Genomic DNA, 22,938 nt, shown 5'->3' with positions numbered 1-22,938 from the left:
CACCAGCCGGTAATCGAACCCGGGTCTGTACCGTGGCAGGGTACTATTCTACCACTAGACCACTGGTGCTTGTTGTGTCTTCTAACATGATAAACCATTCTCTCCTAATCCATTTGTTCGCCCTTTTTAGTGGATTTGGTGAAAGTACTCAAGTGGAGCGAGAAGATGGAGAAAAGTGGTTGATCTCTTCCTCGTAGTCTTTAATAGATTCAGCATTTGAGATAGTCACTTTAGGACTCAACCGTGAACCCCAAGTTGCAACGACATGTAGAAGCTCGGAGCAGAAAAAGTTAGTTACGAGATTTAAGCCATAGCTAATAACCGTAGGAATCTATAGACCCTTAGAGAATTAGATTCTGCTTGAAAAACAGGCTATACCTCAAACATCACCTAACTTTGGTTTTATTTCTCAGCTCCAGCAATTTGAAATGTCAACTCGTGTTGTTTTTGATTCAATCTATTCTCACTTCTTTTTGTTACACGCAGTACATGATGAGGATTGAGCTGATAAGAAGATAGTGGCATGAACTCTCAAGGGTAATACGAAGAAGTCTCATGAGCCAACCCCCCCATGAAGAAGTCTCAAGACGTTTCGTGCTGTGTAAGGATTTTTCTTGTGAACGACTTGATGGTGAACTCTTTTCGTGTCCATTTGCCAACTGAAATAAATGATAACGCAAAATCTATATTTCTTTTGTTACTACAATGAATATTTTTGTGGAGGATGAATTCACTTAACCAAAACAAAACCAGATTGAATTGGTTTAGTTTGCGTTCTGACCCTTGCATAGTTGCAGCACCAGCACATGTGAACGTCATTAGATTGTCTTTATAGTTTCTATTCTAATTCAAATAGAATGTATTGATTTTACCAACAAAAAAAAATAGAATGTATTGAGCCTGTAATCTTTTTTATCTTTTTCTTTTGATTCAATACTTAAAAGTTATCTAATTTGAAACAAAAAAAAATATCTTAAACATCGTCTGTTATGAAACAAAGGGAATAATAACTAATAATTAAAAGATAAGCTGTCATACCTTAATTAAGTTGTTAGCTTAATTTTTTTAAATAAAATTCATACAATTAAATTCTCTACAATTGTGGATAAGAACCTAACTCTATAGTACTTGCTCATGTGTCAACACATGCATTTTGATCGACTGTGAGTTTTCTTTTCGGAAAATGATTTTTCTTTTCTCTTTTCTTATCGCCTTGTTGATGAGTATTAATAACGTGATAGGCCATGGACAAATTGAATAGCGATGGTGGAGTTAAGTTTCTACTCCCAAAGTTAATATTTAGTTAAATGGGCATGCACCTTTGCATGTCTTATAGGGTAACATTGGCAGCTACAAACATATGTCACCAACATTTTCTTTCCACCTTCCACATTTTTGGGACTTCATTAGGATTGAACTTGTTTTTATTTTGCTTACGTCTTTTTGTGCTATGAATTTTAAATATTTTGCTTACATATTCACATTTCTTACTTAACAATAAAGCTATAGCCATGCGCCCAAATTCTGTAGGGTATGTCATGTGTTATATTGCAGTGGATTTGTTGCATAGAACAAATGCTTGTGACTATTACAACTTTTTTTGTTAGGTTAAGAACTTAAAATCTTGTTAAAATGAAGTTTAGAACATGCATCGAGAATATGAGATATCAGATATATATTGTTACTTTTTACTGAACAGAACCAAAATTTAAGAATACCTCTTTTACTACAAATAAATAAATATTAAGAATGCTAGTTTTTGGGAGGAATCTTGATGAGCCGTCCATGTCGCTGAGACTCATGAAAGAAACTTGAAAAACTTAAGTTTGCTATAATGCTTATATCATTTATTCTTTTACACTCTATTAATTCATGCAAAGTGATCCATTTATAAAACAACAGTAAACACTCAACAGCACGGGTCCCGATTGGCGATTGGTAAGACAATGGATGTAATCATGTGGAGGATGGAAAATACTGCGGCTAATTATTTTGTTAAAGCCTAAAGCCCTAAAGGGCCTCAATATTAGATTTTTGTTAATTGAGAACTAAAAGGAGGCACAAGGGTAGAGACTAGAAGTAAAAGAAGGTGGTGCAAAGGCATGCAATCTAAATGAAAAATACGATATAAAATCATAAAAGACCTCATGCTGTGAATGTAAATGTATCCAACTTCACAAACGTGACGTATCTTTGTGTATGCATATCTTTCTCTACTTTGTACTTATACATATTGATAGTAATAAGAAAGAGAGAATAGTAAGAGAGAGAATGTTATTAAGAGACAAAGAATGTCACGAGATGGCGACATAGTGCATTTATGAACCCCTGAAAAACAAAACTCTGAACCCTAACTATATCTGCTTGGGCTGTATAAATACTACGTTGTTCTGGAGAATGTGTCAAAAATAGCGAAAAGTGATCATCTTCATCTTTATAGATAGGAACCGTCAAATAGATATATTTGACTTTTAATCAAAGATTATGTCTCACATCGCTGTTGAGAGGAATCGAAGAAGGCAGATGAACGAGCATCTTAAAGCCCTTCGTTCTTTGACTCCTTGTTTCTATATCAAAAGGGTAAATTTCATGTAATATCTTCATACTTAATTTCATTTAATTTATCCAAGAGATTTGGGATTTTTAGAATTACTGATGGATCGGTGATTTTTGTGATGAAGCAATTCGAAAGATTTTTACCAAAAAAGTAATTCAAAAGGTTTAATTTGAGATTCATTAAATTTGGATTTTTTTTCTTGATAATTGAATGAACCTATTCTCGAATAGTTTTTTTTTTCTTAAGACCCGACAAAATTTTTGTTTGGAGAAAAGTTATAGATTCCTAGTGAATCATGCATGGTAATCGTTCTAATAATGAATATTCAAACTTACTAATATTGGGAAATATGTTGTGACATCTAATATATTCTCATTGCTTTTATTCTCTCTTGCAAGTCATGATTGTTAATTTGTTAAAACAAATTACTCGCATGCACCAATCTATATCCATAATAATGGTCTTCTTTTCGGCGGTTGATCGGTACTAGGGAGATCAAGCTTCGATCATTGGAGGAGTGGTAGAATTCATCAAAGAGCTTCAGCAACTGGTGCAAGTTCTCGAGTCCAAGAAACGTAGAAAGACACTAAACCGGCCTTCTCTTCCTTATGAACACCAAACACTCGAATCATCTACATTAGCAGCCACCATCAACAACGCAACCACTAGGGTGCCATTTAGTAGAATTGAAAATGTAATGACCACAAGCACTTTCAAGGAAGTAGGAGCATGTTGCAATTCCCCTCATGCTAACGTCGAAGCCAAGATCTCAGGCTCTAACGTTGTATTGAGAGTTGTCTCTAGGCGAACTGAGGGGCAGCTGGTGAGGATCATATCCGTCTTGGAGAAACTATCTTTTCAGGTTCTTCATCTCAACATTAGCAGCATGGAGGAGACTGTCTTGTACTTCTTCCTTGTTAAGGTACATGGATCTCGTATTGCTGATATATATAGCTTGAAATAACGTTAATATATGTGAATGTTTTGTTTCTAAAATTAATTAAGCTAAATATAACTAAATTTACATATGCAGATAGGACTGGAGTGTCACTTAAGCCTGGAAGATCTAACCCTTGAGATTCAGAAAAGCTTTGTGCCTGATGTCATCGTCTCTACCGACTAAAAACAAAAGTATACACGTACTAGAGTCATAGCATGTATGGTTACATGAGCATACTTGACACTTTGCTAGAAATAAGCTCCAAAAAACTTAATTACTATGTGACTTGTATCGATCTTATTACTTATGTTTTTCTTAGTTTGTTTTTGTACCCTAACTCGATCAGAGTTATAATTTTCCATAATAAATAATCACAAATTATGCCCTAACTATGGGAAAATGACTGAATGAATATTATGAGAATGGGATTATACATAAGACAAGATCCATATATAGTGGGGAAAAATGATCTTTCATATATATATATTTTGTAGAGATTCATATAATGATCAGTGGGATATATACCACTCCAATTCCATCAAGATTTATTCCTTTTATACGATTTTGTTAAATATAAATTTTATTAATATATAAGAGCATATCAAAGTATGAATGTTCATTACTATATTTTGTATTGATTAGCAAATAAAAAGTCACATGGAAGGAGAATAACAACTTCAACATAATTTAACTAACGTCCAAATTTTACATGATAATTTAATAAAACTTAGTGAACCTATCACATAATATCGCAGCTTGATGTGTTCTCCTCGTTAGGGACATGAGAGTATTGATCATTCGCATGAGGTGGATATGGATACGGGTATGGATCATACGGATTCGGATATTGGTGCAGGTGTATGTGCGGTGGCATATAGTTAACTGCCAGTGGTGGCCTTGCGTACATCATTGGTTGGAACCGTTCGTTTCCCATAGCTCGTTGCTGGTCCATAGCCGCTGCTAAGTACTGTTGTTGTTGCATTTGAATCGGATCTGGCCCAGCACCTTGGAAATAAACTGGTGGTACACCGCTTGCATGAACAGCCGGAATATTTCTCATCAGACCACCCATACCCATTGGACCACCTATTGGCATAGTCATGTTTGATGGTCCTGCACCTCCCATGTGACATAAACCGGCCGGAATGTTTCCCATGGGATCACCCATACCCATTAGACCACCAATTGGCATGCTCATGTTTGGTGGTCCTCCGCCTCCCATGGGAAGAAAACCGGCCGGGAGTACTCCAGCCATGGGTTCACCACCTCGGCCGTTAACCTTCTTTCGGGCGTTTGGACCACCACCTTCGCCGCCATTTTTACCATCTTGTGGATGTTCACCACCATCATTTTGACCGCCGTTCTTGCTTCCGCCTTGGTTTTGATTCCCAGCGCCGCTATGAACACCTTTTCCACCGCCACTGCCGTTAGGTTCACCTTTGCTACCGCCGTATTTGGTGGGACCACTGCCAAGATTGACGTTCTTTTGAATGTTCATCATCATCTGTTGATTATTAGGCATCATCATCATGTTAGGCTTCATTTTATTAGAAGGAGAAGGGAGATCATCAAACTCATCATCATCAGAGTCCTCGTCACCAGCATCAGTAAACTCGTCATCCTCATCACTAAAATCATCATCATCATCATCATCCTCCTCCTCAGGAACATTGAACTTAGCTCCTGGTTGGTTTTGGTTCTTGTTCTCAGGAACAGAGCCCTTCATATCCTTTAATTGCGGAGAAAGCTTCAGATCTTGAAACCCTTTCATCTTCTGTATCTGTTGTGGACTACCGTTACCTCCACCATGCTTGGGGCCTTTGTCGTTGTTATTATTCTTACCACCACCGCCTCTTCCGTTGTCAATCTGCATTCCTTTCAGATGATTCGCCAAAAGAGACTGATTTGGGTTGCTGTTACCCTTTGGAGCACTCCAGATTTCAGCATGTTTACCAGATTTGGCGAGCTTCTCGATGAGAACTGAAGGATCTACGCTCCCAGAGACAGAGACAGTTACCTTCCCTTGGTCTGCATCAATCTTGGTCGTGAAAACACCTGAACTTTTTTGTTTCAGACAAAACACAAAATGAGTTTCAAGACTTAGAGAAAAAAGTCAAAAGAGGTTTTGAATTTGATTTATTTTTTTCTTTTACCTTCGATTTTCTGCAAGATTTTCTTGACTTTTTGCTTACACCCTTCACAGTGTATATTCACTTTAAGAACACAAGTCTAGAAATAAAAAATTCACAGATTCAAGTCAAGAGAAGATTTATTTGTGGAAAAAAAAATATTGAAAAGGAATTTCAGTGAAATGGTGAACAAACCTGGATGTTCATGAACTCTTCTCTACTCATATCTTTTTCTCAAAGCGATGGTAAGAAAAAGATTGGTTTAGTGATGAGATCTCTTCCTCTCTCTTATCTTTATTTCCAAATCTGAGAGGACTACTCCTCGTACTTGCAACGTCAATCAAGAAAAAAAAAATTGTGAATACATTCAAGGACAGCAATAGATTACATCACTGAATATACAAATATTTATATACGTAACATCGGAGAAAGATACGTTCTTTCTTCAAAACAAAAAAAAGTTCAGATACTTTTCTTCAGACGCATTTACCATCATCGCTCGTTGTTGTTAAAGCATATACATAACATGAACACACAACTCTCTTGCGTATCTTTCTTTACCTTTTAGCTTAAGTTAATTCTTCAAGATATTCACATTTTTCATATAGATGAGCATTTAAAATGGCATAGGAGAAAAAAAGATGGAATGGTTTTCTTGGTGAAAGATACTTGCATTGATTTTTATATTTATTTAACTAAGCATGCCTAATTATATATTTATCACGTTTTTAGATAAATCTGATCAAATAATTAAAAGAACATTAAAATTAGGATCTCCAATACTTGTTTGGCATGATGGTTCACCAATTATTGATAGAGATCTAAAACATAAAAGAAGAATATTTTAAACATTTGGAAAGTTCCAAAAGAATGTTGTATATAATTAGCACCAAAAGGTGTATAATTGAAAAAGTACATGTGGCATGTTGAGATTAATAATTGACTTTTGTCGTTTGAAGATTTTGCCTAATATAATAGATGTTGTGGTCACATGAGTGTCCCCTGCAGGCTGCAGCACATGACATGTCTTTCCTGCTTCTTCTTGACAAAATAACATTATCTCGAAGCTTTCGTCCGATTCTCTTCTCGTGGTACAGTCTTTCCCTTTGGATTCGTTTTCAATTTCATATATTGGGAAAGTGCATTATTGTACGTTTGGAGCTATAAAAGGTAATACTTCTCATCGACGTCACCGTTGGTAAGAAATGAAAATTCATTTTAGTCAATTAATATGGAGCTGAAGAATAGTATAGCATAAAGAAACAAGAACATGATAATGAAACAGAGACCAGGCACTTTCAACTTACAAAACTCAGTTTAAGGCTGGAAAATATACATTACACAATAAACTCAAGCTTCAGTTTGAGTTTTCCCAAATAAAATTTGATACATATACAACCAAAAATAAATCAAAACATCTACACAAAAATAAAGAATCCGTGACTCCTAAACCAAACTTCGATCATCACCACTACCTCGCACACAATGCATTCAGCAACACGTGAACAAGCATCAAATCCACAAAGTACTGATGTCCGATCTCACCGTCCCTCCACATCATTTTCGCCGGAGCTCTTCCGTAATGAACCCCGTCGTTGCACCGGTTATCAAAATGCCACGGATACGTCATATCAAAGTTATCCACCACGCTTGTCACCAGTCCCGCATCCCTCATTTTCTCTAGAAACACTCCGTTAAACGCCTCCATTTTACTCGGGTTAAACGGCAGCGTTCTAGCGTAACCCCCCGTAGCGACCGTGTTCCTGAAAACCACCTCAGGCGGCTGCAGTCCCCTGCTTTTGACACCCTCGAAAACTCCCTTCCAAAACGCGGCCGCGGCTTCAGCTCCTTTCTCGAAGGCTCTAGGACTGGTCCAGTGAATACCGTCGTGTAGGCCCGAGTTCACGACCATAGCATCTGGAACACGGTCTTCCGAGAAGTACTTCTCAAGCAACTCTCTAAACCCATTGTCTTTAAGAGAATCAAGGCCTTGATAGTTCTGTGTGTCGTTCCAATGCCCGTTGAAGATACTCGTGATCCTAACAGTCTCCGACTCATTCTTCGGGTTAGAGAACTTCATATCGAACCTCCTCGGTACAGCGGGGATCTCCGGATGACCTAAAACAAAGTTCAGCATGTTTCTTATCGAATCAACGTGGTTCGAATCTCCCCAGAAGAAGATCCATCTGTTCTTCAAGCAGCGCCACGCGTCATCTCCAGAGAACATCTTGAAAGAGCAATGGCTGGAGTAAACCCAACCGTTGCTCTCAATAGCTCCAAGAGCTCCCTCGCACCACGGTTTCCGACAAGGGAAATCCGAAGGAAGGCAACGGTAACGTCCGTCGTTGCTGATCTGGCAACTCTCGTTCTTACCGAGCCTTGTCCATCGTCCCGACCACGCGTCTCGGGTAAAGTCGGATCTCTTACATGTCTGAAGCTCCGGCAAAGCAACGTCGGGCTTCTTTACGAAGCGTAGCCGGACATCGCGAAGCTTTTGGTCGACTCCTAGACGCGCGGGGCTGAGCTTAAGGCCTTGGTAATGACGGAAGAGTAAAACGACGGTGAGGTTGAATTCTCCGGCGAACTCGGGATGAACTTGTAACGACATGGAGTAACTTCCGTTGCCGTAATCTCTCACCGGCGGCCGAGATTTCCAGTTCTCGCCGGATAAATCAGTCTCGAAGTAGTCTCCGCCGACGCAAACGGCGTTTTTGGATTCGTCAAGGGATTGGAATTTGAATTCGTGGATCTCTCCGGCGGTTAGCTCCACCGTATCGATCCCGTCGACGCCGGGAAGTGAAATCTCGACGGTCTTCGCCTCCCGGCACGGCGTATCTCCCGGAGCCAACCAGTTTCTCATCAGGTTCGCCGTGTAATTCTTCCCCCACTCGGCGGCGATCCACCGGGTCGAGTTCGAAGTGAGATTCGTCGTCTTCTTCGTGTTTAGATTTCGTGGGCCTGTAGTGGGCTTCTCGTGGGGCTCTATAGGATGAGGTTTTGGTGAAGGAGAAGGGGAAGGAGAGGGAGAGAAACTGACGCGGAGGGAGTACGCGCTGAGTCTCCATGGCTCAGCGAAGGTTTGTATCGAGAAACCGTCGATGCTCCAGACGAATAACACGAGGGAGAAAACGAGTGCTGTAAGAGCGCTGAAACGCCATTGAAGGAGAGGACTCGACCGTTGAAGTAATACCTGGTTTGGAACCGGAGATAGAATCGGTCCTTTCTCCGGCATTTTGAAAGATTCCGACCAAAACCAGAAAGTACAAATTCAAGTAATAAAATATGAGAAAAAAGACAATCTTATGTATAGACGATTATGCCCCTATGGTTCTGATGACTGGGCTGAGAATTGGGCAGCGACACGTGGGCAATTTTCCTCAGAAGTCACGTTGGTGATGTTTATTTACGGTGGTGGTTGGTGTTTTGTTCTTGCCGTTGCCTTGCACCGCCGCTCCAATTTCTCTGCAGGATAATAAAATTACTGAATCGTTTTATTTAAGGATTAAGAAAATTATTTGTTATGTCAAAAGAATTGGATTATATATAAGAGGGAAAAATCAGTTGCTTCCAAAAATAAAATAAAATAGTAATTTTCCAATTGGCAAATCCGATTTAGATATTTTTTGCTAACAATATCAAAGCAAGATGTTATAGTTACCAAAAAGGAAAAAAAAGATGGTGATTTAGTAGAACTAACCATTTTAGAAGCGATAATATAAGGGATCTTATCTTGGATCAGAAATTTAGCATTGGTCTATTTTAAATACATTTTAGCTTAACAAAAGTGTATTTATTTGGGGATTTATTGATTCTTGAAAATTTTCTTAAGATAACTTTTAGGTTAGATTACAAAGAGGCTATTGTATTTTTACCATTCCCTATAAACAGAAGTATAGCCAACTACGATAAACAAGTATGCAAAGAATTAAACATAAGAGAAAATAAACCATAAGCCTGATTTGCATGGCAAAATCACGCACAACCTTGAGAATGTGCCAACATAGCATTCAAGGCTAATTTCACATAGATAGTAAAAACATTCATGGAGTATTTATGCATTATAAATCTTGAACATTTGTTCTATACCAAAAAATTCCACAAGTTCAATTATTAAACGTGTTTCGGTATTTTTTTTTTTTGTAAAGTAGGAGGTGTCTGGACCTTCGGTCCAAATAATCCAGTTACACAGCCGCCCGTGAACATGTTGTAAAAATCTAATCTAAATCAAAACTAACGCTTATTGTTATTATTATTCAACAATGCTCTATAACACTAGGTAACATGAATAATCATTAATCAAATTGTGAGGATGACACATAACAGTATCCATGCATGTAAAGTGTAAAAGATATGACTGATCAAATAAAAAATGTTCCTTGTAAGATCATCTCCAACCCACTTCTATTTATATCTCTATATTTTTCTCTAAAATAGAGAAACTCTATTATAGAGGTGGATTTGCTCCAATGTATGCCTCTATAATAGAGTTCCTCTATTTATAGGGGAAAATATAGAGATTTGCCATTTTCATCTCTAAATATAGAGGTAAAAAGTAAGATTCCTCTATATTTTCCTCTAAAATAGAAAAACTCTATTATACATATGTACATTGGAGCAAATTGACTTCTATTATAAAGATTTCTATTTTAGAGAAAAATATAGAAGTGCATCTAAACACGAGGATTCGCGTGAACTATAATTTCCCTTGGAACGAAAGGCGCACATGTAAAATTGACACATAACGCTCTACTCTTTAGTTCACATAATTGTTTATAATTTTTTTTTAGAGAAATTCTAAAAACTGTATAAAAACATCAATAAATTCTCGATCAATCTAATCGACCACAGTTAATTGATTAATTTAAAATATGTGTAACTGATACAAATGTCCCTGTAAATAACTGTTAAAAAAAAATTAATCCCCTGCTTAACTTTGATTGTTTCCCTCTAATTTTCAAACACAACATAAATTGGCATGTAATTTATTATTATCAATTATTTTTCCCACTTTGCATTTATATTCGTTACCTACCAAATGGCAAGAGGGTAAAGTTAACCGATAAATCAAAACTGTTCCTTTCTCTCATTCCTCTCTTCCTCTCGTCGTCTTCACGATTCCACGACGATTCATCTCCGACCACCACCGATTATCGGTTTCACTTCTGATCCCACAGATCCCTTCAAATTCTCAACTCATCTCCCCTCTCAAATTCTCGATCTTTCCCCCCTCTAATTCGAAACCCTAATCTCGCCTACCAATCGAAGAAACATCCAATTCCGCCCAAAGATCTAGTCTTTACCGATGGACGCGACTAGGGTTTGCTCGGAGGTTCCCGGATCTTCGAAATCGACCTCTCTCACGGAGTCGACATCTCGCACGGAGACCATCAACGGCTCACACGAGTTCAAGATCAGCGGATACTCTCTCGCCAAAGGGATGGGGATAGGCAAGTACGTGGCTTCCGACACGTTCATGGTCGGTGGGTACTCGTGGGCGGTCTACTTCTACCCGGATGGGAAGAGTCCCGAGGATAACTCTGTCTACGTGTCTCTCTTCATAGCGCTCGCGAGCGAAGGTGCTGATGTAAGGGCTTTGTTTGAGCTGACACTTGTTGATCAGAGTGGTAATGAGAGGCATAAGGTTCATAGCCATTTCGGTAGGACTCTTGAGAGCGGACCTTATACTCTTAAGTACCGAGGAAGTATGTGGTGAGTGAATTCAAGAAACTGTAGCTTAGTCTGGTCTTTACTGTGTGTTGATGTGTTTATATAATATGGTGACATGTTACGAGTGAATTCAAGAAATGCTAGCCTAGTCTCTACGTTGTACTCATGTGTTTATATGGAGACATGTGAATTCAAGGAATGCTAGAATAGTCTCTACTTTGTACTGATGTGTTTATGTTTTGTTCTGTTTATTGATGATTGCTTCTTGATTCAGGGGATACAAGCGGTTTTTCAAGAGGACTCTTCTGGAGTCATCAGATTATCTCAAGGACAATTGCCTCTTGGTGCGGTGCTGTGTGGGCGTGGTGAAGTCACAAACAGAGGGACCGAGGAGTTACAATATCCCTGTGCCGGTTTCTGACTTGGGGCATCAGTTTGGAAAGCTTTTGGAGAGTGGGAAGGGAGTTGATGTTACATTCCGAGTTGATGGAGAGACGTTTCCTGCTCACACGTTGGTTCTTGCAGCTCGTTCTCCAGTTTTCAGGGCACAGCTTTTTGGCCCGTTGAAAAACCAAAACACCAAAAGCATAATCATAGAAGACATGGAAGCTCCCATTTTCAAGGTCCTCACCACTTACTTCTCTTTCTGGTCTTATTAATGTTGGTTCCTTATAATGTGTCTTAGGTGAATTCTAAATTTGCAGCTTTTATTTTGGTGTTTAGTTTATGTGAGAGTTTTAGATCCTGAATCCTGAAGATTTAGGGTTTGAAGTGTATGCTGATTCAAAATCCCATTTCCTCTTCTTTTTCTTATATATTGTGCCTTTGTTTGCTGCAGATGTTCCTCCATTTTATCTACTGGGACGAGTTGCCTGATATGGAAGACATAATGGGCACAGACTTGACCCTTGTGGCTCAGCATCTGCTTGCAGCTGCAGACCGTTATGCTCTGGAGCGGCTTAGAACCATCTGCGAGTCAAAACTCTGTGAAGGAATCAGCATAAACACAGTAGCGACCACCTTGGCTTTGGCAGAGCAGCATCATTGTTTCCAGCTAAAAGCTGCGTGTCTTAAATTCATAGCATTGCCACAAAACCTGAAAGGTACATACATAAAAACATTTGTTTTAAATCACTTTTGATCAAATCATCATTGAAATCCTAAAACAAAAGCCCTTTTGTTTGTGTAATGTCTTTAAGCTGTGATGGAAACGGATGGGTTTGATTATCTGAAGGAAAGCTGCCCATGCTTACTAAGTGAGCTGCTGGAGTATGTGGCTAGGCTGAGTGAGCACTCTTTAACATCATCGGGGAATAGGAAGGAGTTATATGCTGATGGTGGTGACGTGAATGGGAGACGAGTGAAGCAGCGGTTGCACTAAGTAACTCACTTTCAGGGAGAGAGAGAGAGAGAGACTGATCACGTTGGAGGAGGCATCTTTGGGTAAACAGAATTGTAGAAGAGTCGAGATTTGTTGTGCATTTGTCATTTGTAAAAGGATTAGTGATTGTTCCGTGTTGTCTAGCCAAGTAGAGTGACATGTTTTTTTTTGTATTTTTGTGCTTTTTTGATTGTATTGACTAAAGCCGCTTCTCTCAAGGAAAAGTTTCATGAAACTTAAGAGATGAATCAAAGACTTGGGTTGGTTCTAGAGTGTGAAAGGAAGGTTTGTCATTTGATTACACATAGTGACTCACCTGAAACCTTCAATATTAAGCACACCAAGGAACAATTCTTAAAGGTTAATATCAACCATCAGTGATCTTTAAGCATTCGCAATTTGATTCTCTTCTTTAGTTTGCTGTGGTATGTAATGTATTTCAGTAAAAACTAAAAAGTCAAGTGTTTCAAATTGTAATACTGAGTCATATTTACGGTAAATAAAATTTAAAGAAAAATCCGTAAGGGGAAGCTCTACGGATTTGTCTAGTCTCCAAGATGGAACTCTGCAAACATCAGATGTGATAAGATCTATAATGATAGATTGAAGAGTTCCTAAGGACCTTGTTCAGCGTTTGTCTATCCCTCCCTTTAGAGCCAAGTTTAAATGTAATCTGCAGAAGATAAAAGCCATGAAATGAATCAGGATGGGATGCAATGTGAAGAAACTGAATGCGTAGAGAATAAAATGCTCTCTACGAACGAGTAAATATGATTAGAGATCAAATAGAGACATTAATCTGACAAACAAAGACAAACCACAAAACCTACTTGACGAACCAACTAATGACCTTAGTCATAGTAGATGTGCCCACAATACTACAGAGCAAACAAAACAGAAAGTATATATATATAGCGGTGTTACTGGAGTTTGAAGTATATAAGATGCAAATATGCCATGATAATGGCCCGTGTAGATATTAATTTCTTTCAAATCGATTAAAACAGATACGGTGATACAAAAACAACTAGATGAACATAAAAACACCTAACATCATGCTCATTTTGATTCCCTTTCATTTCTCACTTAGAAGACTCAATATGTTCCAATTCACAGCAGAGCTGATCAGCAGAACCATTAAGAGTGAAAAAAACTACTCTTTTAACCAATACATAAAGCAAGAATTCAAAGCTACTAAATTCGTAAGGATTATCAAAGAACAAAGCTGAGGAAACAAAAGAAGCTACCCAAGCATGATTGTGTCATTCACCCGGAGCGACATCCATTACCGAGTCACCGACTACGGACGAAACTTACGACCTGAGTTACTTATTTGATGACCCTCTCGATGCCGTGGAAAACTTCAAAGAGCTCATGGAGATGTGTTTGGGGAATAACAACCCAAATGCAAACTACATTTAGGGTATACCTGAGTTACTTATTTGGCACTGTTATTGTTGTGGAAGTACTCATGTATAGCATAAATGTAATGTGCTGAGGGTTGTTATTCCCCAAACTCATGGAGATATGTTTGGAGAGAATATAAGACTGTACTTCGACTAATGAATGACAGAGTGTATGCTTATATACTGTTTTTTTTTTCTCTTTGAATGATTTGAACGTATATCTTTGGTTTTAATTGCGGATTCTTTTTTTGATTTTTTTTAGAAGACCAAATTATAGTTCTCTAATCTCGACTATGCAATTATTACGATTTATTCGGGGAGCGTAGATTGAGGCGTAATTCTTGTACTATTCTGATTACTGATTAACCGGGATTTGTATTTTCCTTTTCTGATACTTTGATGAGCTGTTAGGAAAATGGTATTGATGAAGAGAATATTTGCATTAACGGTGGTTTATTTGTGGCAAAGAATTGTTAACCGGTGTTTTAGCATTTACTAACCGGTGTTGTAGTAGTTTAGCGCATTATACATCAAATTTTGATTTGTATATATAATATTGTGAACCACACTTATATCGTCTGATGCGTACTTAAATATTGCATCTTTTCTGTCTACTATCTATAGAGGATAAAAAGGAGCAAAGCAAATGATGTAAACTGTTTATGCTCGGTTTGACTAGTTAACCGGGCAAAACAAAAGCCAAAATATGTAATCTTCACTATTTTTGCTCGGTTTGACAAGTAAACCGGGAAATTGGGAATTAAATCGCTTTAGAAAACCGGTCTAGACGTAAATTTATAGTTTCCGGGCGAAACTAAAGAAAATTTTCGGGTCAGTGACTCACAAGCAAAACGGTCAAACAAACGATCCATTTCCGCTCAGACGCACTAATGGAGGCGACGAACAAGGGACGACGGCTGAGAGAAGATACCACTACGGAGGGAGCCTCACCGGAACCTCACGAACTTCCTCCAGAGATCATCAGGGAGATTCTCATCCGATTACCAGCCAAATCAATCGGGAATTTCAGGTGCGTCTCGAAGCTCTTCTGCTCCCTCTCATCGGATCAAGGGTTCGCAAAGAGACACCTAGATCTAACCAATCACCGGAAACTCATCGTATCTGGACATAACATGTATGCATTAGACTTCGATGGAATCGATGATGGCTTCGAAGGAATTATAGATTTGACAGCTGTGGAGCTTAACTATCCGCTTAAAGAGGTCCCGAGTAAATTCGATGAGTTTATTCAGAGAATCATTAGAGAGGATGCTGTGGTGGGCGACGAGTTGATTAAGCTCAATACGGAGATGTATCTTAAAAAATGGGTTCAGTTTATCGGTTACTCGAACGGCATGGTGTGTGTTTCTCCAGCTGCTGACGCGGTTTTCTTGTATAACCCAACCACCGGAGATTCCAAGAGATTACCTGATCCCGCCGGAGGAAATATATATCCAACTTATGGATTTGGCTTCGATGATCTGACCGATGATTACAAAGTAGTGAAGCTCGTTGCTGATACCCGCCATCTCAACGCTAGTGTGTATTCGTTGAAGTCAGACTCGTGGAGGCGGATCTGTGATTTGAATTATGAGCACGATAACGATGGCTTTGCTGCCGGTGTGAATGTGAACGGTGCTATTCACTGGTTGTTCATTCTTGAGGAGGCTGACAAGAGAGTCGTCTTAGTTTTTGATGTTAAAACCGAGGAGTTTCGAGAGATGGCGTTGCCTGGTGAAGCTGAGGATGTTTCTCGAGACTTTACCGCGGGGGATCTCAATGGGCGACTCTGTGTGATCAATAGTCGCTCCAAGAGGCATGGTGATGATGATATTTGGGTTATGAATGAGTACTGTGTAGCGAGTTCTTGGACCAGAATCCGGCTCAGATTGTTGTACAGGTGTATGAGACCGCTGTGTTCGACTAATAACAGTGATGAGGTTCTTCTGGTGTCTAATTTGTCTGATGAAGACATAGTATTGTACAATTTTAAAACTGATGCAAGGAGGAATCTGCGAATTAGCGGGGCAAACCTCAGTGGAGGTTTTGAGACTCATATGTCCATAGAGAGCCTCATATCACCGAACTTGTATGTTGTTGAGAACTGAAGAAAAACTTTGTAATTTACAAGTTTTAACTGGTTGAAATCTCTTATGCTATATGTAGGAGGACTGGGATCGAATATTTTGTTTTTTTTTTATGTTCGGTTCTTTGTTATTCTCACTTGTATATGTGAACAAAACCATATCCAAAAAGCAAACCGATGTTTTTTGCATTGAAACATCTGTCACCTAACATGATTAGTGAGAATGGAAAGAACTTCAGTGAAGATAATATAATACATTTCTACACTAATTCCATGCCCAATATCATAACATAAAGGAGCAAAGCAAATAATGTAAACTGTTTATGCTCAATTAACTAATTACCGGGCAAAAACAAAAATGTAACGTACACTATTTATTCTCAGTTTGACAAGTAAACCGGGAAATCAGGAATTAAATCACTTTTAGAAAACCGGTATAAACCCGAATCTAGAGATAACCGGACGAGATTAAAGAAAGTTTCGGGTTCCTCCGTCACAAGCAAAACGGTCAAACAAAATGTATAAGAAACTTATCAATTTCCTCGGCGACGCTCTAACGGAGACGACGAAGAAGAATGAACGGCGGAGGAGAGAAGAGACCACGAAGAAAGCCTCACCGGAATCTCTCGAGCTTCCTCCAGAGATCATCAGAGAAATCCTCACCCGATTACCAGCGAAATCAATCGGGAGATTCAGGTGCGTCTCGAAGCTCTTGTGCTCCCTCTCATCGGATCCACGGTTCGCAAAGATCCACCTAGATCTAACCATCCGAAACGATTCCCCGGTTCATCGGAAACTCATCGTCTCGTCACATAATCTCTACGCATTAGACTTTGATTCAATCGGATGCGGAAGGATTAGAGATTTGGTAGGTAAGGAGCTTGACTATCCGCTTAAAGAAGATCCGATTAAATTCGACGAGATGATTCTGTTCCACGTGGGAGAGAATCTGCTTAAACTCAATCCTGAACGGTATCGAAGAAACTGGGTTGAGATCATCGGATCTTCCCACGGTTTAGTGTGTATTTCACCGAGTGAAGGAGCTCTGTTCTTGTATAATCCAACCACCGGAGAATCCAAGAGATTGCCTGAGAAGAAGATGATCACCGGAGAAGAGTTCCAAACTCATGGATTTGGATTCGATGATCTAACCGGTGATTACAAAGTAGTGAAGCTTGTTGCTGATGGTGACCATGTTCTCAACGCTAGCGTTTATTCGTTGAAGGAAGACACGTGGAGATGGATATGTGATTTGAGCTACGAGCATAAGGATTGTTTCAGCTCTGGTGTGGCTCTCAACGGCGCGGTTCACTGGGTGTTCACTAAGCACAACCAGAGAGTTGTCTTAGCGTTTGATGTTAAAACGGAGGAGTTTCGAGAGATGTTGTTGCCTGGTGAAGCTGAGGATTGTGCTCATAGTTATAGAAACTTTATCGTTGGGGTTCTTAACGGGCGTCTCTGTGTGGTCAATAGTTGCTACGAGGTGCATGATGATATTTGGGTGATGAATGAGTACGGTGTAGCGAGTTCTTGGAACAGGATTCGGATCAGTTTGTTGTACAGGTCGATGAAGCCGCTGTGTTCGAGTAAGAACGGTGAGGAGGTTCTTCTGGAGCTTGATGGAGATATGGTGCTGTACAATTTCGAGACTGATGCGTCGAGGTATCTTGGGATTCGCGGTGTAAAGCTCAGTGATGGGTTCGAGGCTGATGCGTATGTAGAGAGTCTCATATCGCCTAACTCGTATGGTTCTGTGAAATGAAGAAACACTTGGCTGATTTTCAAGGTAAAGAAAGTTTGTGTATTCTCTATGTTATACCTATGAACCAAACCATATCCAAAAAAGCAAAGGAATGTATGTGCATTGTAACATGATTAGTGAGAACAGTAAAGATCTTAATGATGATAGTACACAATACATTACTTCGCTCTAAACTTATCTGAATCTTTCAAAAACTCTAATTTATGGAAACAACATAAATAAAGCAACAAGAGATGAGAAGCTGTCTCGATTTGGAGAAAGGTCCTGAATTATCTTCTGCCTCTTGACACATATCTCCTTTAAGATACGTGTTGATGAGCGTTATTAGCCAGTCTCATCATAGCATTTCGATTCCCACTCTGTGAAGATCTTATTAACCCCATCTCTATGTCGCCGAGTTTACTCAGAACTTGTAACATGACAAGATAGCTCATGTTGTTGACCTCCTTCTTCAGCGACTCGCTCAAACCTCCTCAGAAGGCCTTTGAGATTCCAGCTAATGAGAAAATAGTGGGCATCTTGGTTGTTAGGATTCATCTTCCCCTCCTCATGTGCTCAGACAAAGCAGAGACAACCGTGTCAGAAAAGAACGAATATATTGAAATCCATCGAACTGAAATTCAACGATAGAGTGAAGAAGACTTCGAGTGAAAAAGAACGAATAGATTGAAGACAGTGAAAAAACAATATATGGGCTTGGATCATTAGAAAATGTCTACCGTAGTTTTAGTTTATATCTACTATCTCTTTCTTATTAAAACATAAACATTCTAACTTCTTCTAGGTGGATTTTAAAATTGGACATCACATTATTATTCTTAGTCTAACATTTCATTTAAATATTTCCTTGGAGAGTTTAATATCAAGCACCTACCATTTAACTCCACCATAATTAATATTATCCTATCATTTAACTCCACCGTAATTATCATTTAACATCACCTCTTTTATCTATTCTTTCATTTAACATTAACTCCATCGAACTTTCATATGAACGTAAATCATTTGACTATAATTTAACTCCACCGTAAATTATTTACAAAATATCTAAATCATTTGACTATCATTTAACTCCACCGTATATATTATATAATAGTACAAATATAACAACTCCTCTCTTTTATTATAGTCAAATGAATACAACAAATGTCTCCAATATAAATATTACACGAGTCTGAGTTCTTAAAAATAAATATAAAAATAAATAGAAATAAAAATAAATGTTACACATGTTATTAAAAATATAAACGAGTCCAAAACATGTCATTACCCAGTTTTAACTATCTTGATCCAATTGTATCTTCCAAACCAATTGATTGAATTAACCAAATAATTTAACAATATGTTTCAACCACATCGGTACTTTTTTGAAACTCAATACTAAATATATCATAATATTTTTCTTGATGCTCAAATAATGAATATACACTAAATAGAAACATCAATTTATTCTTTAAAAGTAATCAAATATGGGAAAACCCCTTCACCAAATTAAAAATATATTCTTATTTCAATAACAGAAACATCAATTCAAACTTTGAAAAATCGATTATGAGTTTACCATACCTAAAATCTCGGTGGCAATCAAATATTCACAATCAAATTTATAGATTTGAAATATCGTAAATATGGAAAACCCCTTTCTCCAAGATTAATCTACTATACCAAAAATCTCGGTGTCATGGGATTTTGTATTTATGTATATTTAACTTAATAGGTAACTTGACGTATTTATGAGATTTCAATAAAAGAAACATCAATTTTAACTTTTTAAGAAATCGATTATGAGTCTACTAGCCTAAAAATAAATTAAAAAAAAGGAAAATAAGATGTAGCTATATTTTTCTCTCTTTCCTGGATAGTTGTTGTTACTAATGGACTTATTAATTCTATATGGACATGGACATTTATAATGAATTTTTTTTTCTTGGGCATAATAGTTATTTTGTCAATAAATATAAAACAAAAAAGATTATATATTTTTATTGCACTTAACTTTCTAAAAAAAACACATTGTCATTTTCAATTTATTCAATTTTTTGCATACACATTCAAAATACTATTCTTCTAATAAAAAATTTGAATCTATAATTGTTTTTGGATTAATACAGTTTCATTTAAATTATTTTACTAAATATAAAACATTTATGTATCCGAACGGTTAATATTTCTTACTATTTTTTTCCATTAAATTTTCTGTTTATCTATCTTATAATAATTAATAACTATTTTATTAAAATTATAAAGAATGACTTCAGTTTTGTTCGTCTAAATCGTATTGGTTAATATTAGATTAGTGTCCCCATCTTATGTCTATATCTATAATATACTATTATGTTAGTCCAAATCGTATTGGTTACTATTAGATTAGTGGTTCACAATACATCTGTAGTACACTGTTATTTTAATCCAAATCGTATTGGTTAATATTATATTAATGTTTGCACCATACAATTATATTTATAATACACCAATGAAAAACTATTAATACAAAAAATAGTTTTCATTGTTTTTAAACAATATGGACAAACTCGAAATTATATAAAACTACATTATGTGAAATAGAAAAACTCTAAATTGTATTGACTACTATAGAATATATGTTATATGTTAAAACAAAAATAAAATCCGCACAGTCGCGCGGGTCATGATCTAGTGTAATTTAAATGAAGACAAAGAAAAAAACAATATATGGGCTTGGATCATTAGAAAATGTCTACTGTAGTTTTGGTTTATATCTACTATGTAATTTAAATGTAACAACTTTTAAATTATAACCAAATAGCCAATCAAATAACTTTAAATAGGTTTGCAAATTTTTTTTAAAAAAATCAGTTCTTATTTTTGAATGTTTTTTTTGTAACTTGCTTTCATTATTTTTTTGTTTGTCTAAATAATGTATTTTTCTAAAAAAATTCTGAATAAAAATTTTGAACTTTTATTCCACTTTAAATCAAAATATACTAAAATTTAATAACCACAAAAATACTTAAAACTAAAATATTTTACACTTTACTGTTTACTTTACCAAATAAACTAACTAAAACATGATTTGATAGCTTGTAAATGAAAGTTGATCACTTTGAACAACATACACCAATCTCAAACTTGAATAATGTATGAATCTATAACATAATAATAAGTATAAGCAATTAAAATTATGGCATTTTCAAAAGTTAAAAGCATATAAGTATGAAAATTAAATATCTGCTCGAACACGTGAGTCAAAACTAATGATTTTTAAACCCCAATAGCCTATATACAATACATGTTGGTTTCCAATTTAATTTCTACAAAAGTTATTCAGTACTCTTGTACAATTATATGTTATCCTACTGGTCCAATGACTTTGGTTAATATTTCCAAACGACGCTTGTAATGTGTCGACGTAAAATTGAATAATTTCGTTATTTTAGACATACTATAACCACGAATGAACATAATACTCCCTCCGTTTCTTAAAGAGTGTCGTTATGACATTTTTCACATAGATTAAGAAAGTTGTTGAAATATATGTAAGTTGTAATTAATTATACTTCTTTGACCAATAGTATTTTAGATAAATAAAATTATTTATAAAATCAATGCAGTTTGCAATTAATTTTCAACTGAAAGTTAGTATAATTTACATTAGAATTGTAAAGTGACACTTTTTGTGTAACAAGAAAATTAGCTCAGAGTGACACTTATTATGAAACAGAGGGAGTATAAACATTATACATTATGCAGTTTTAAATTCATTAATAAATCTTTCATCACTCCGATTATCACGTAGTATCTAAAGTATTCCCTTATGCTAAGAAGAATAAATAAAAGTTTCTCTATTTTGAATATTGTTACGTTCAACACATAAAAATTGGCGCATAATAATACAAGTATATACCATATATATTAAATTCATACGACAATGTTAATTAGTATAGTTTTATTAACAAGTGGTGTATGAGGATAAGCATTGAGTTAGTTACCGTCACTGAAAACCCATGATAGAGCTAAGGTACGACACCAACACGTCAATGGCGTTTTGTTGATTCACAAACGTAGCGTTAATAATTGTTTATTTAATATCATATTTATTTTTGACCCCCAAAAAATATATTAACCATTATAAATCCGACCATGTATTTGGTCCAAACCACCTTATATAATATAATATGCCAAGGGTATATAATATCTACTTTATAAATTTGTAACATGTATGTTTCTTGGTCTTTATAAATGTACATTTTTTGTAACCTTAAACACATAGTTAACCAATATTGTTTGAAAGCAAATTTTCTTTAAAATATACACGTAGAATACATGTTTAGGAAATCACACAATTTAAGCTACCTGGCTATTTCATGGTTATTCCATGCTCCCTATCACACATATATCACCGCTCATCTATCACTTACTTACCATCTCACTTAATTAACTTATATATAGATCATAATATTATTTACATCTTGCATATCCCTTAAGCATACACAACTCTACATCTTGCAAAGTAAAATGAAAATTATTCTATTCATCATCCTCCTTCAGTTTTTTTTTTTTGGTTTTGTGCCACCTTCGTCACTCCCACCTTTGATCTGCGAGTCATGTCTCGTCCAACTCCGAGAAAGGACTTAAGTATAGGAACAAACGGGAGAAAAATAATCAAGATCGAACTCCAAATCATTCCAACCTCAGCTCTGGCGATCTCTCAGTCGGGAACCTACCGGAGGAAGTACGATTGCACCTCGATACGGGTGTAGAGTTGACCTGGGTTCTCCCCAAGTCTAACACCCTCTACAGTCCGTCAAAGTCATCCTCCTTTTCTCCCATAAGCTGTGAGGGACTTTTCCCCAAAATGGTGAATTATGGACATCTCACCGGAACCTAAACCCAGGCTATACCCTTTCCCACTTGAACCCCCTTCTTAGTTTCTTCCCCAACCCCAAAATAAACGCCGTCTATGGTGCCAAAGCCCCTATAGTCTGTCCTATACGTTAATGTTTCTCTACCTATTATACCTTCATATATAGC

At 36.9% G+C, this 22,938-nt stretch overlaps 6 protein-coding genes across 9 annotated transcripts; 4 read left to right on the top strand and 2 right to left on the bottom strand.

The window, feature by feature from the left end:
- Positions 1-2,415: 2,415 nt before the first annotated feature.
- LOC108860443 (transcription factor MUTE) lies at positions 2,416-3,931 on the top strand. Its single transcript, XM_018634324.2, has 3 exons — positions 2,416-2,580; positions 3,048-3,479; positions 3,591-3,931. Exons 1-3 carry the CDS (start codon positions 2,485-2,487, stop codon positions 3,678-3,680), a joined length of 618 nt encoding a protein of 205 aa, XP_018489826.1. The 5' UTR covers positions 2,416-2,484; the 3' UTR covers positions 3,681-3,931.
- A 226-nt stretch (positions 3,932-4,157) lies between these two features.
- On the bottom strand, positions 4,158-6,342 carry LOC108833449 (heavy metal-associated isoprenylated plant protein 32). 4 transcript variants are annotated; one of them, XM_018631834.2, is made up of 4 exons: positions 6,188-6,335; positions 5,822-5,953; positions 5,651-5,726; positions 4,158-5,552 (listed from the first exon to the last, which is right to left on the bottom strand). In XM_018631834.2, exons 2-4 carry the CDS (start codon positions 5,849-5,851, stop codon positions 4,237-4,239), a joined length of 1,422 nt encoding a protein of 473 aa, XP_018487336.1. In that variant the 5' UTR covers positions 5,852-5,953; positions 6,188-6,335; the 3' UTR covers positions 4,158-4,236. The 4 variants fall into 4 exon arrangements, with proteins under 4 accessions (XP_018487336.1, XP_018462366.2, XP_018487335.1 ...); XM_018606864.2 differs by having other exon boundaries at positions 6,063-6,316; XM_018631833.2 differs by having other exon boundaries at positions 6,117-6,316.
- A 575-nt stretch (positions 6,343-6,917) lies between these two features.
- Positions 6,918-9,216, bottom strand: LOC108861512 (uncharacterized). The gene has a single exon (XM_018635389.2). It carries the CDS (start codon positions 8,856-8,858, stop codon positions 7,098-7,100), a length of 1,761 nt encoding a protein of 586 aa, XP_018490891.1. The 5' UTR covers positions 8,859-9,216; the 3' UTR covers positions 6,918-7,097.
- A 1,447-nt stretch (positions 9,217-10,663) lies between these two features.
- LOC108805323 (BTB/POZ and MATH domain-containing protein 2) lies at positions 10,664-12,909 on the top strand. Its single transcript, XM_018577340.2, has 4 exons — positions 10,664-11,335; positions 11,568-11,916; positions 12,132-12,396; positions 12,493-12,909. Exons 1-4 carry the CDS (start codon positions 10,929-10,931, stop codon positions 12,672-12,674), a joined length of 1,203 nt encoding a protein of 400 aa, XP_018432842.1. The 5' UTR covers positions 10,664-10,928; the 3' UTR covers positions 12,675-12,909.
- Positions 12,910-14,861: 1,952 nt separating this feature from the next.
- Positions 14,862-16,355, top strand: LOC108859663 (F-box/kelch-repeat protein At3g06240-like). Its single transcript, XM_056986245.1, has one exon. It carries the CDS (start codon positions 14,971-14,973, stop codon positions 16,186-16,188), a length of 1,218 nt encoding a protein of 405 aa, XP_056842225.1. The 5' UTR covers positions 14,862-14,970; the 3' UTR covers positions 16,189-16,355.
- Positions 16,356-16,642: 287 nt separating this feature from the next.
- LOC108857265 (F-box/kelch-repeat protein At3g06240) lies at positions 16,643-18,101 on the top strand. The gene has a single exon (XM_018631224.2). The coding sequence runs from the start codon at positions 16,684-16,686 to the stop codon at positions 17,926-17,928; it is 1,245 nt and encodes a 414-aa protein (XP_018486726.2). The 5' UTR covers positions 16,643-16,683; the 3' UTR covers positions 17,929-18,101.
- Positions 18,102-22,938: the final 4,837 nt, after the last annotated feature.

The sequence above is a fragment of the Raphanus sativus genome, chromosome 5 (genome assembly GCF_000801105.2).
Source record: "Raphanus sativus cultivar WK10039 chromosome 5, ASM80110v3, whole genome shotgun sequence".
Lineage (NCBI taxonomy): Eukaryota > Viridiplantae > Streptophyta > Magnoliopsida > Brassicales > Brassicaceae > Raphanus > Raphanus sativus.
Note: the sequence above shows the minus strand (reverse complement) of the source record. Positions and strands in the feature narration are given on the sequence as shown.

Excerpts from the sequence above, each read along its gene's own strand:
- LOC108859663 (XM_056986245.1), top strand. The coding sequence starts at position 14,971 with ATGGAGGCGACGAACAAGGGACGACGGCTGAGAGAAGATACCACTACG.
- LOC108805323 (XM_018577340.2), top strand. The coding sequence starts at position 10,929 with ATGGACGCGACTAGGGTTTGCTCGGAGGTTCCCGGATCTTCGAAATCG. Across the intron at positions 11,336-11,567 it reads AAGTACCGAGGAAGTATGTG|GGGATACAAGCGGTTTTTCA; the intron begins GTGAGTGAATTC and ends TTCTTGATTCAG. Across the intron at positions 12,397-12,492 it reads ATTGCCACAAAACCTGAAAG|CTGTGATGGAAACGGATGGG; the intron begins GTACATACATAA and ends AATGTCTTTAAG.
- LOC108860443 (XM_018634324.2), top strand. The coding sequence starts at position 2,485 with ATGTCTCACATCGCTGTTGAGAGGAATCGAAGAAGGCAGATGAACGAG. Across the intron at positions 2,581-3,047 it reads CTTGTTTCTATATCAAAAGG|GGAGATCAAGCTTCGATCAT; the intron begins GTAAATTTCATG and ends GATCGGTACTAG. Across the intron at positions 3,480-3,590 it reads TGTACTTCTTCCTTGTTAAG|ATAGGACTGGAGTGTCACTT; the intron begins GTACATGGATCT and ends TTACATATGCAG.
- LOC108857265 (XM_018631224.2), top strand. The coding sequence starts at position 16,684 with ATGTATAAGAAACTTATCAATTTCCTCGGCGACGCTCTAACGGAGACG.
- LOC108833449 (XM_018631834.2), bottom strand. The coding sequence starts at position 5,851 with ATGAGTAGAGAAGAGTTCATGAACATCCAG. Across the intron at positions 5,727-5,821 it reads AAGAGTTCATGAACATCCAG|ACTTGTGTTCTTAAAGTGAA; the intron begins GTTTGTTCACCA and ends TTTTATTTCTAG. Across the intron at positions 5,553-5,650 it reads AATCTTGCAGAAAATCGAAG|GTGTTTTCACGACCAAGATT; the intron begins GTAAAAGAAAAA and ends AAAAAAGTTCAG.
- LOC108861512 (XM_018635389.2), bottom strand. The coding sequence starts at position 8,858 with ATGCCGGAGAAAGGACCGATTCTATCTCCGGTTCCAAACCAGGTATTA.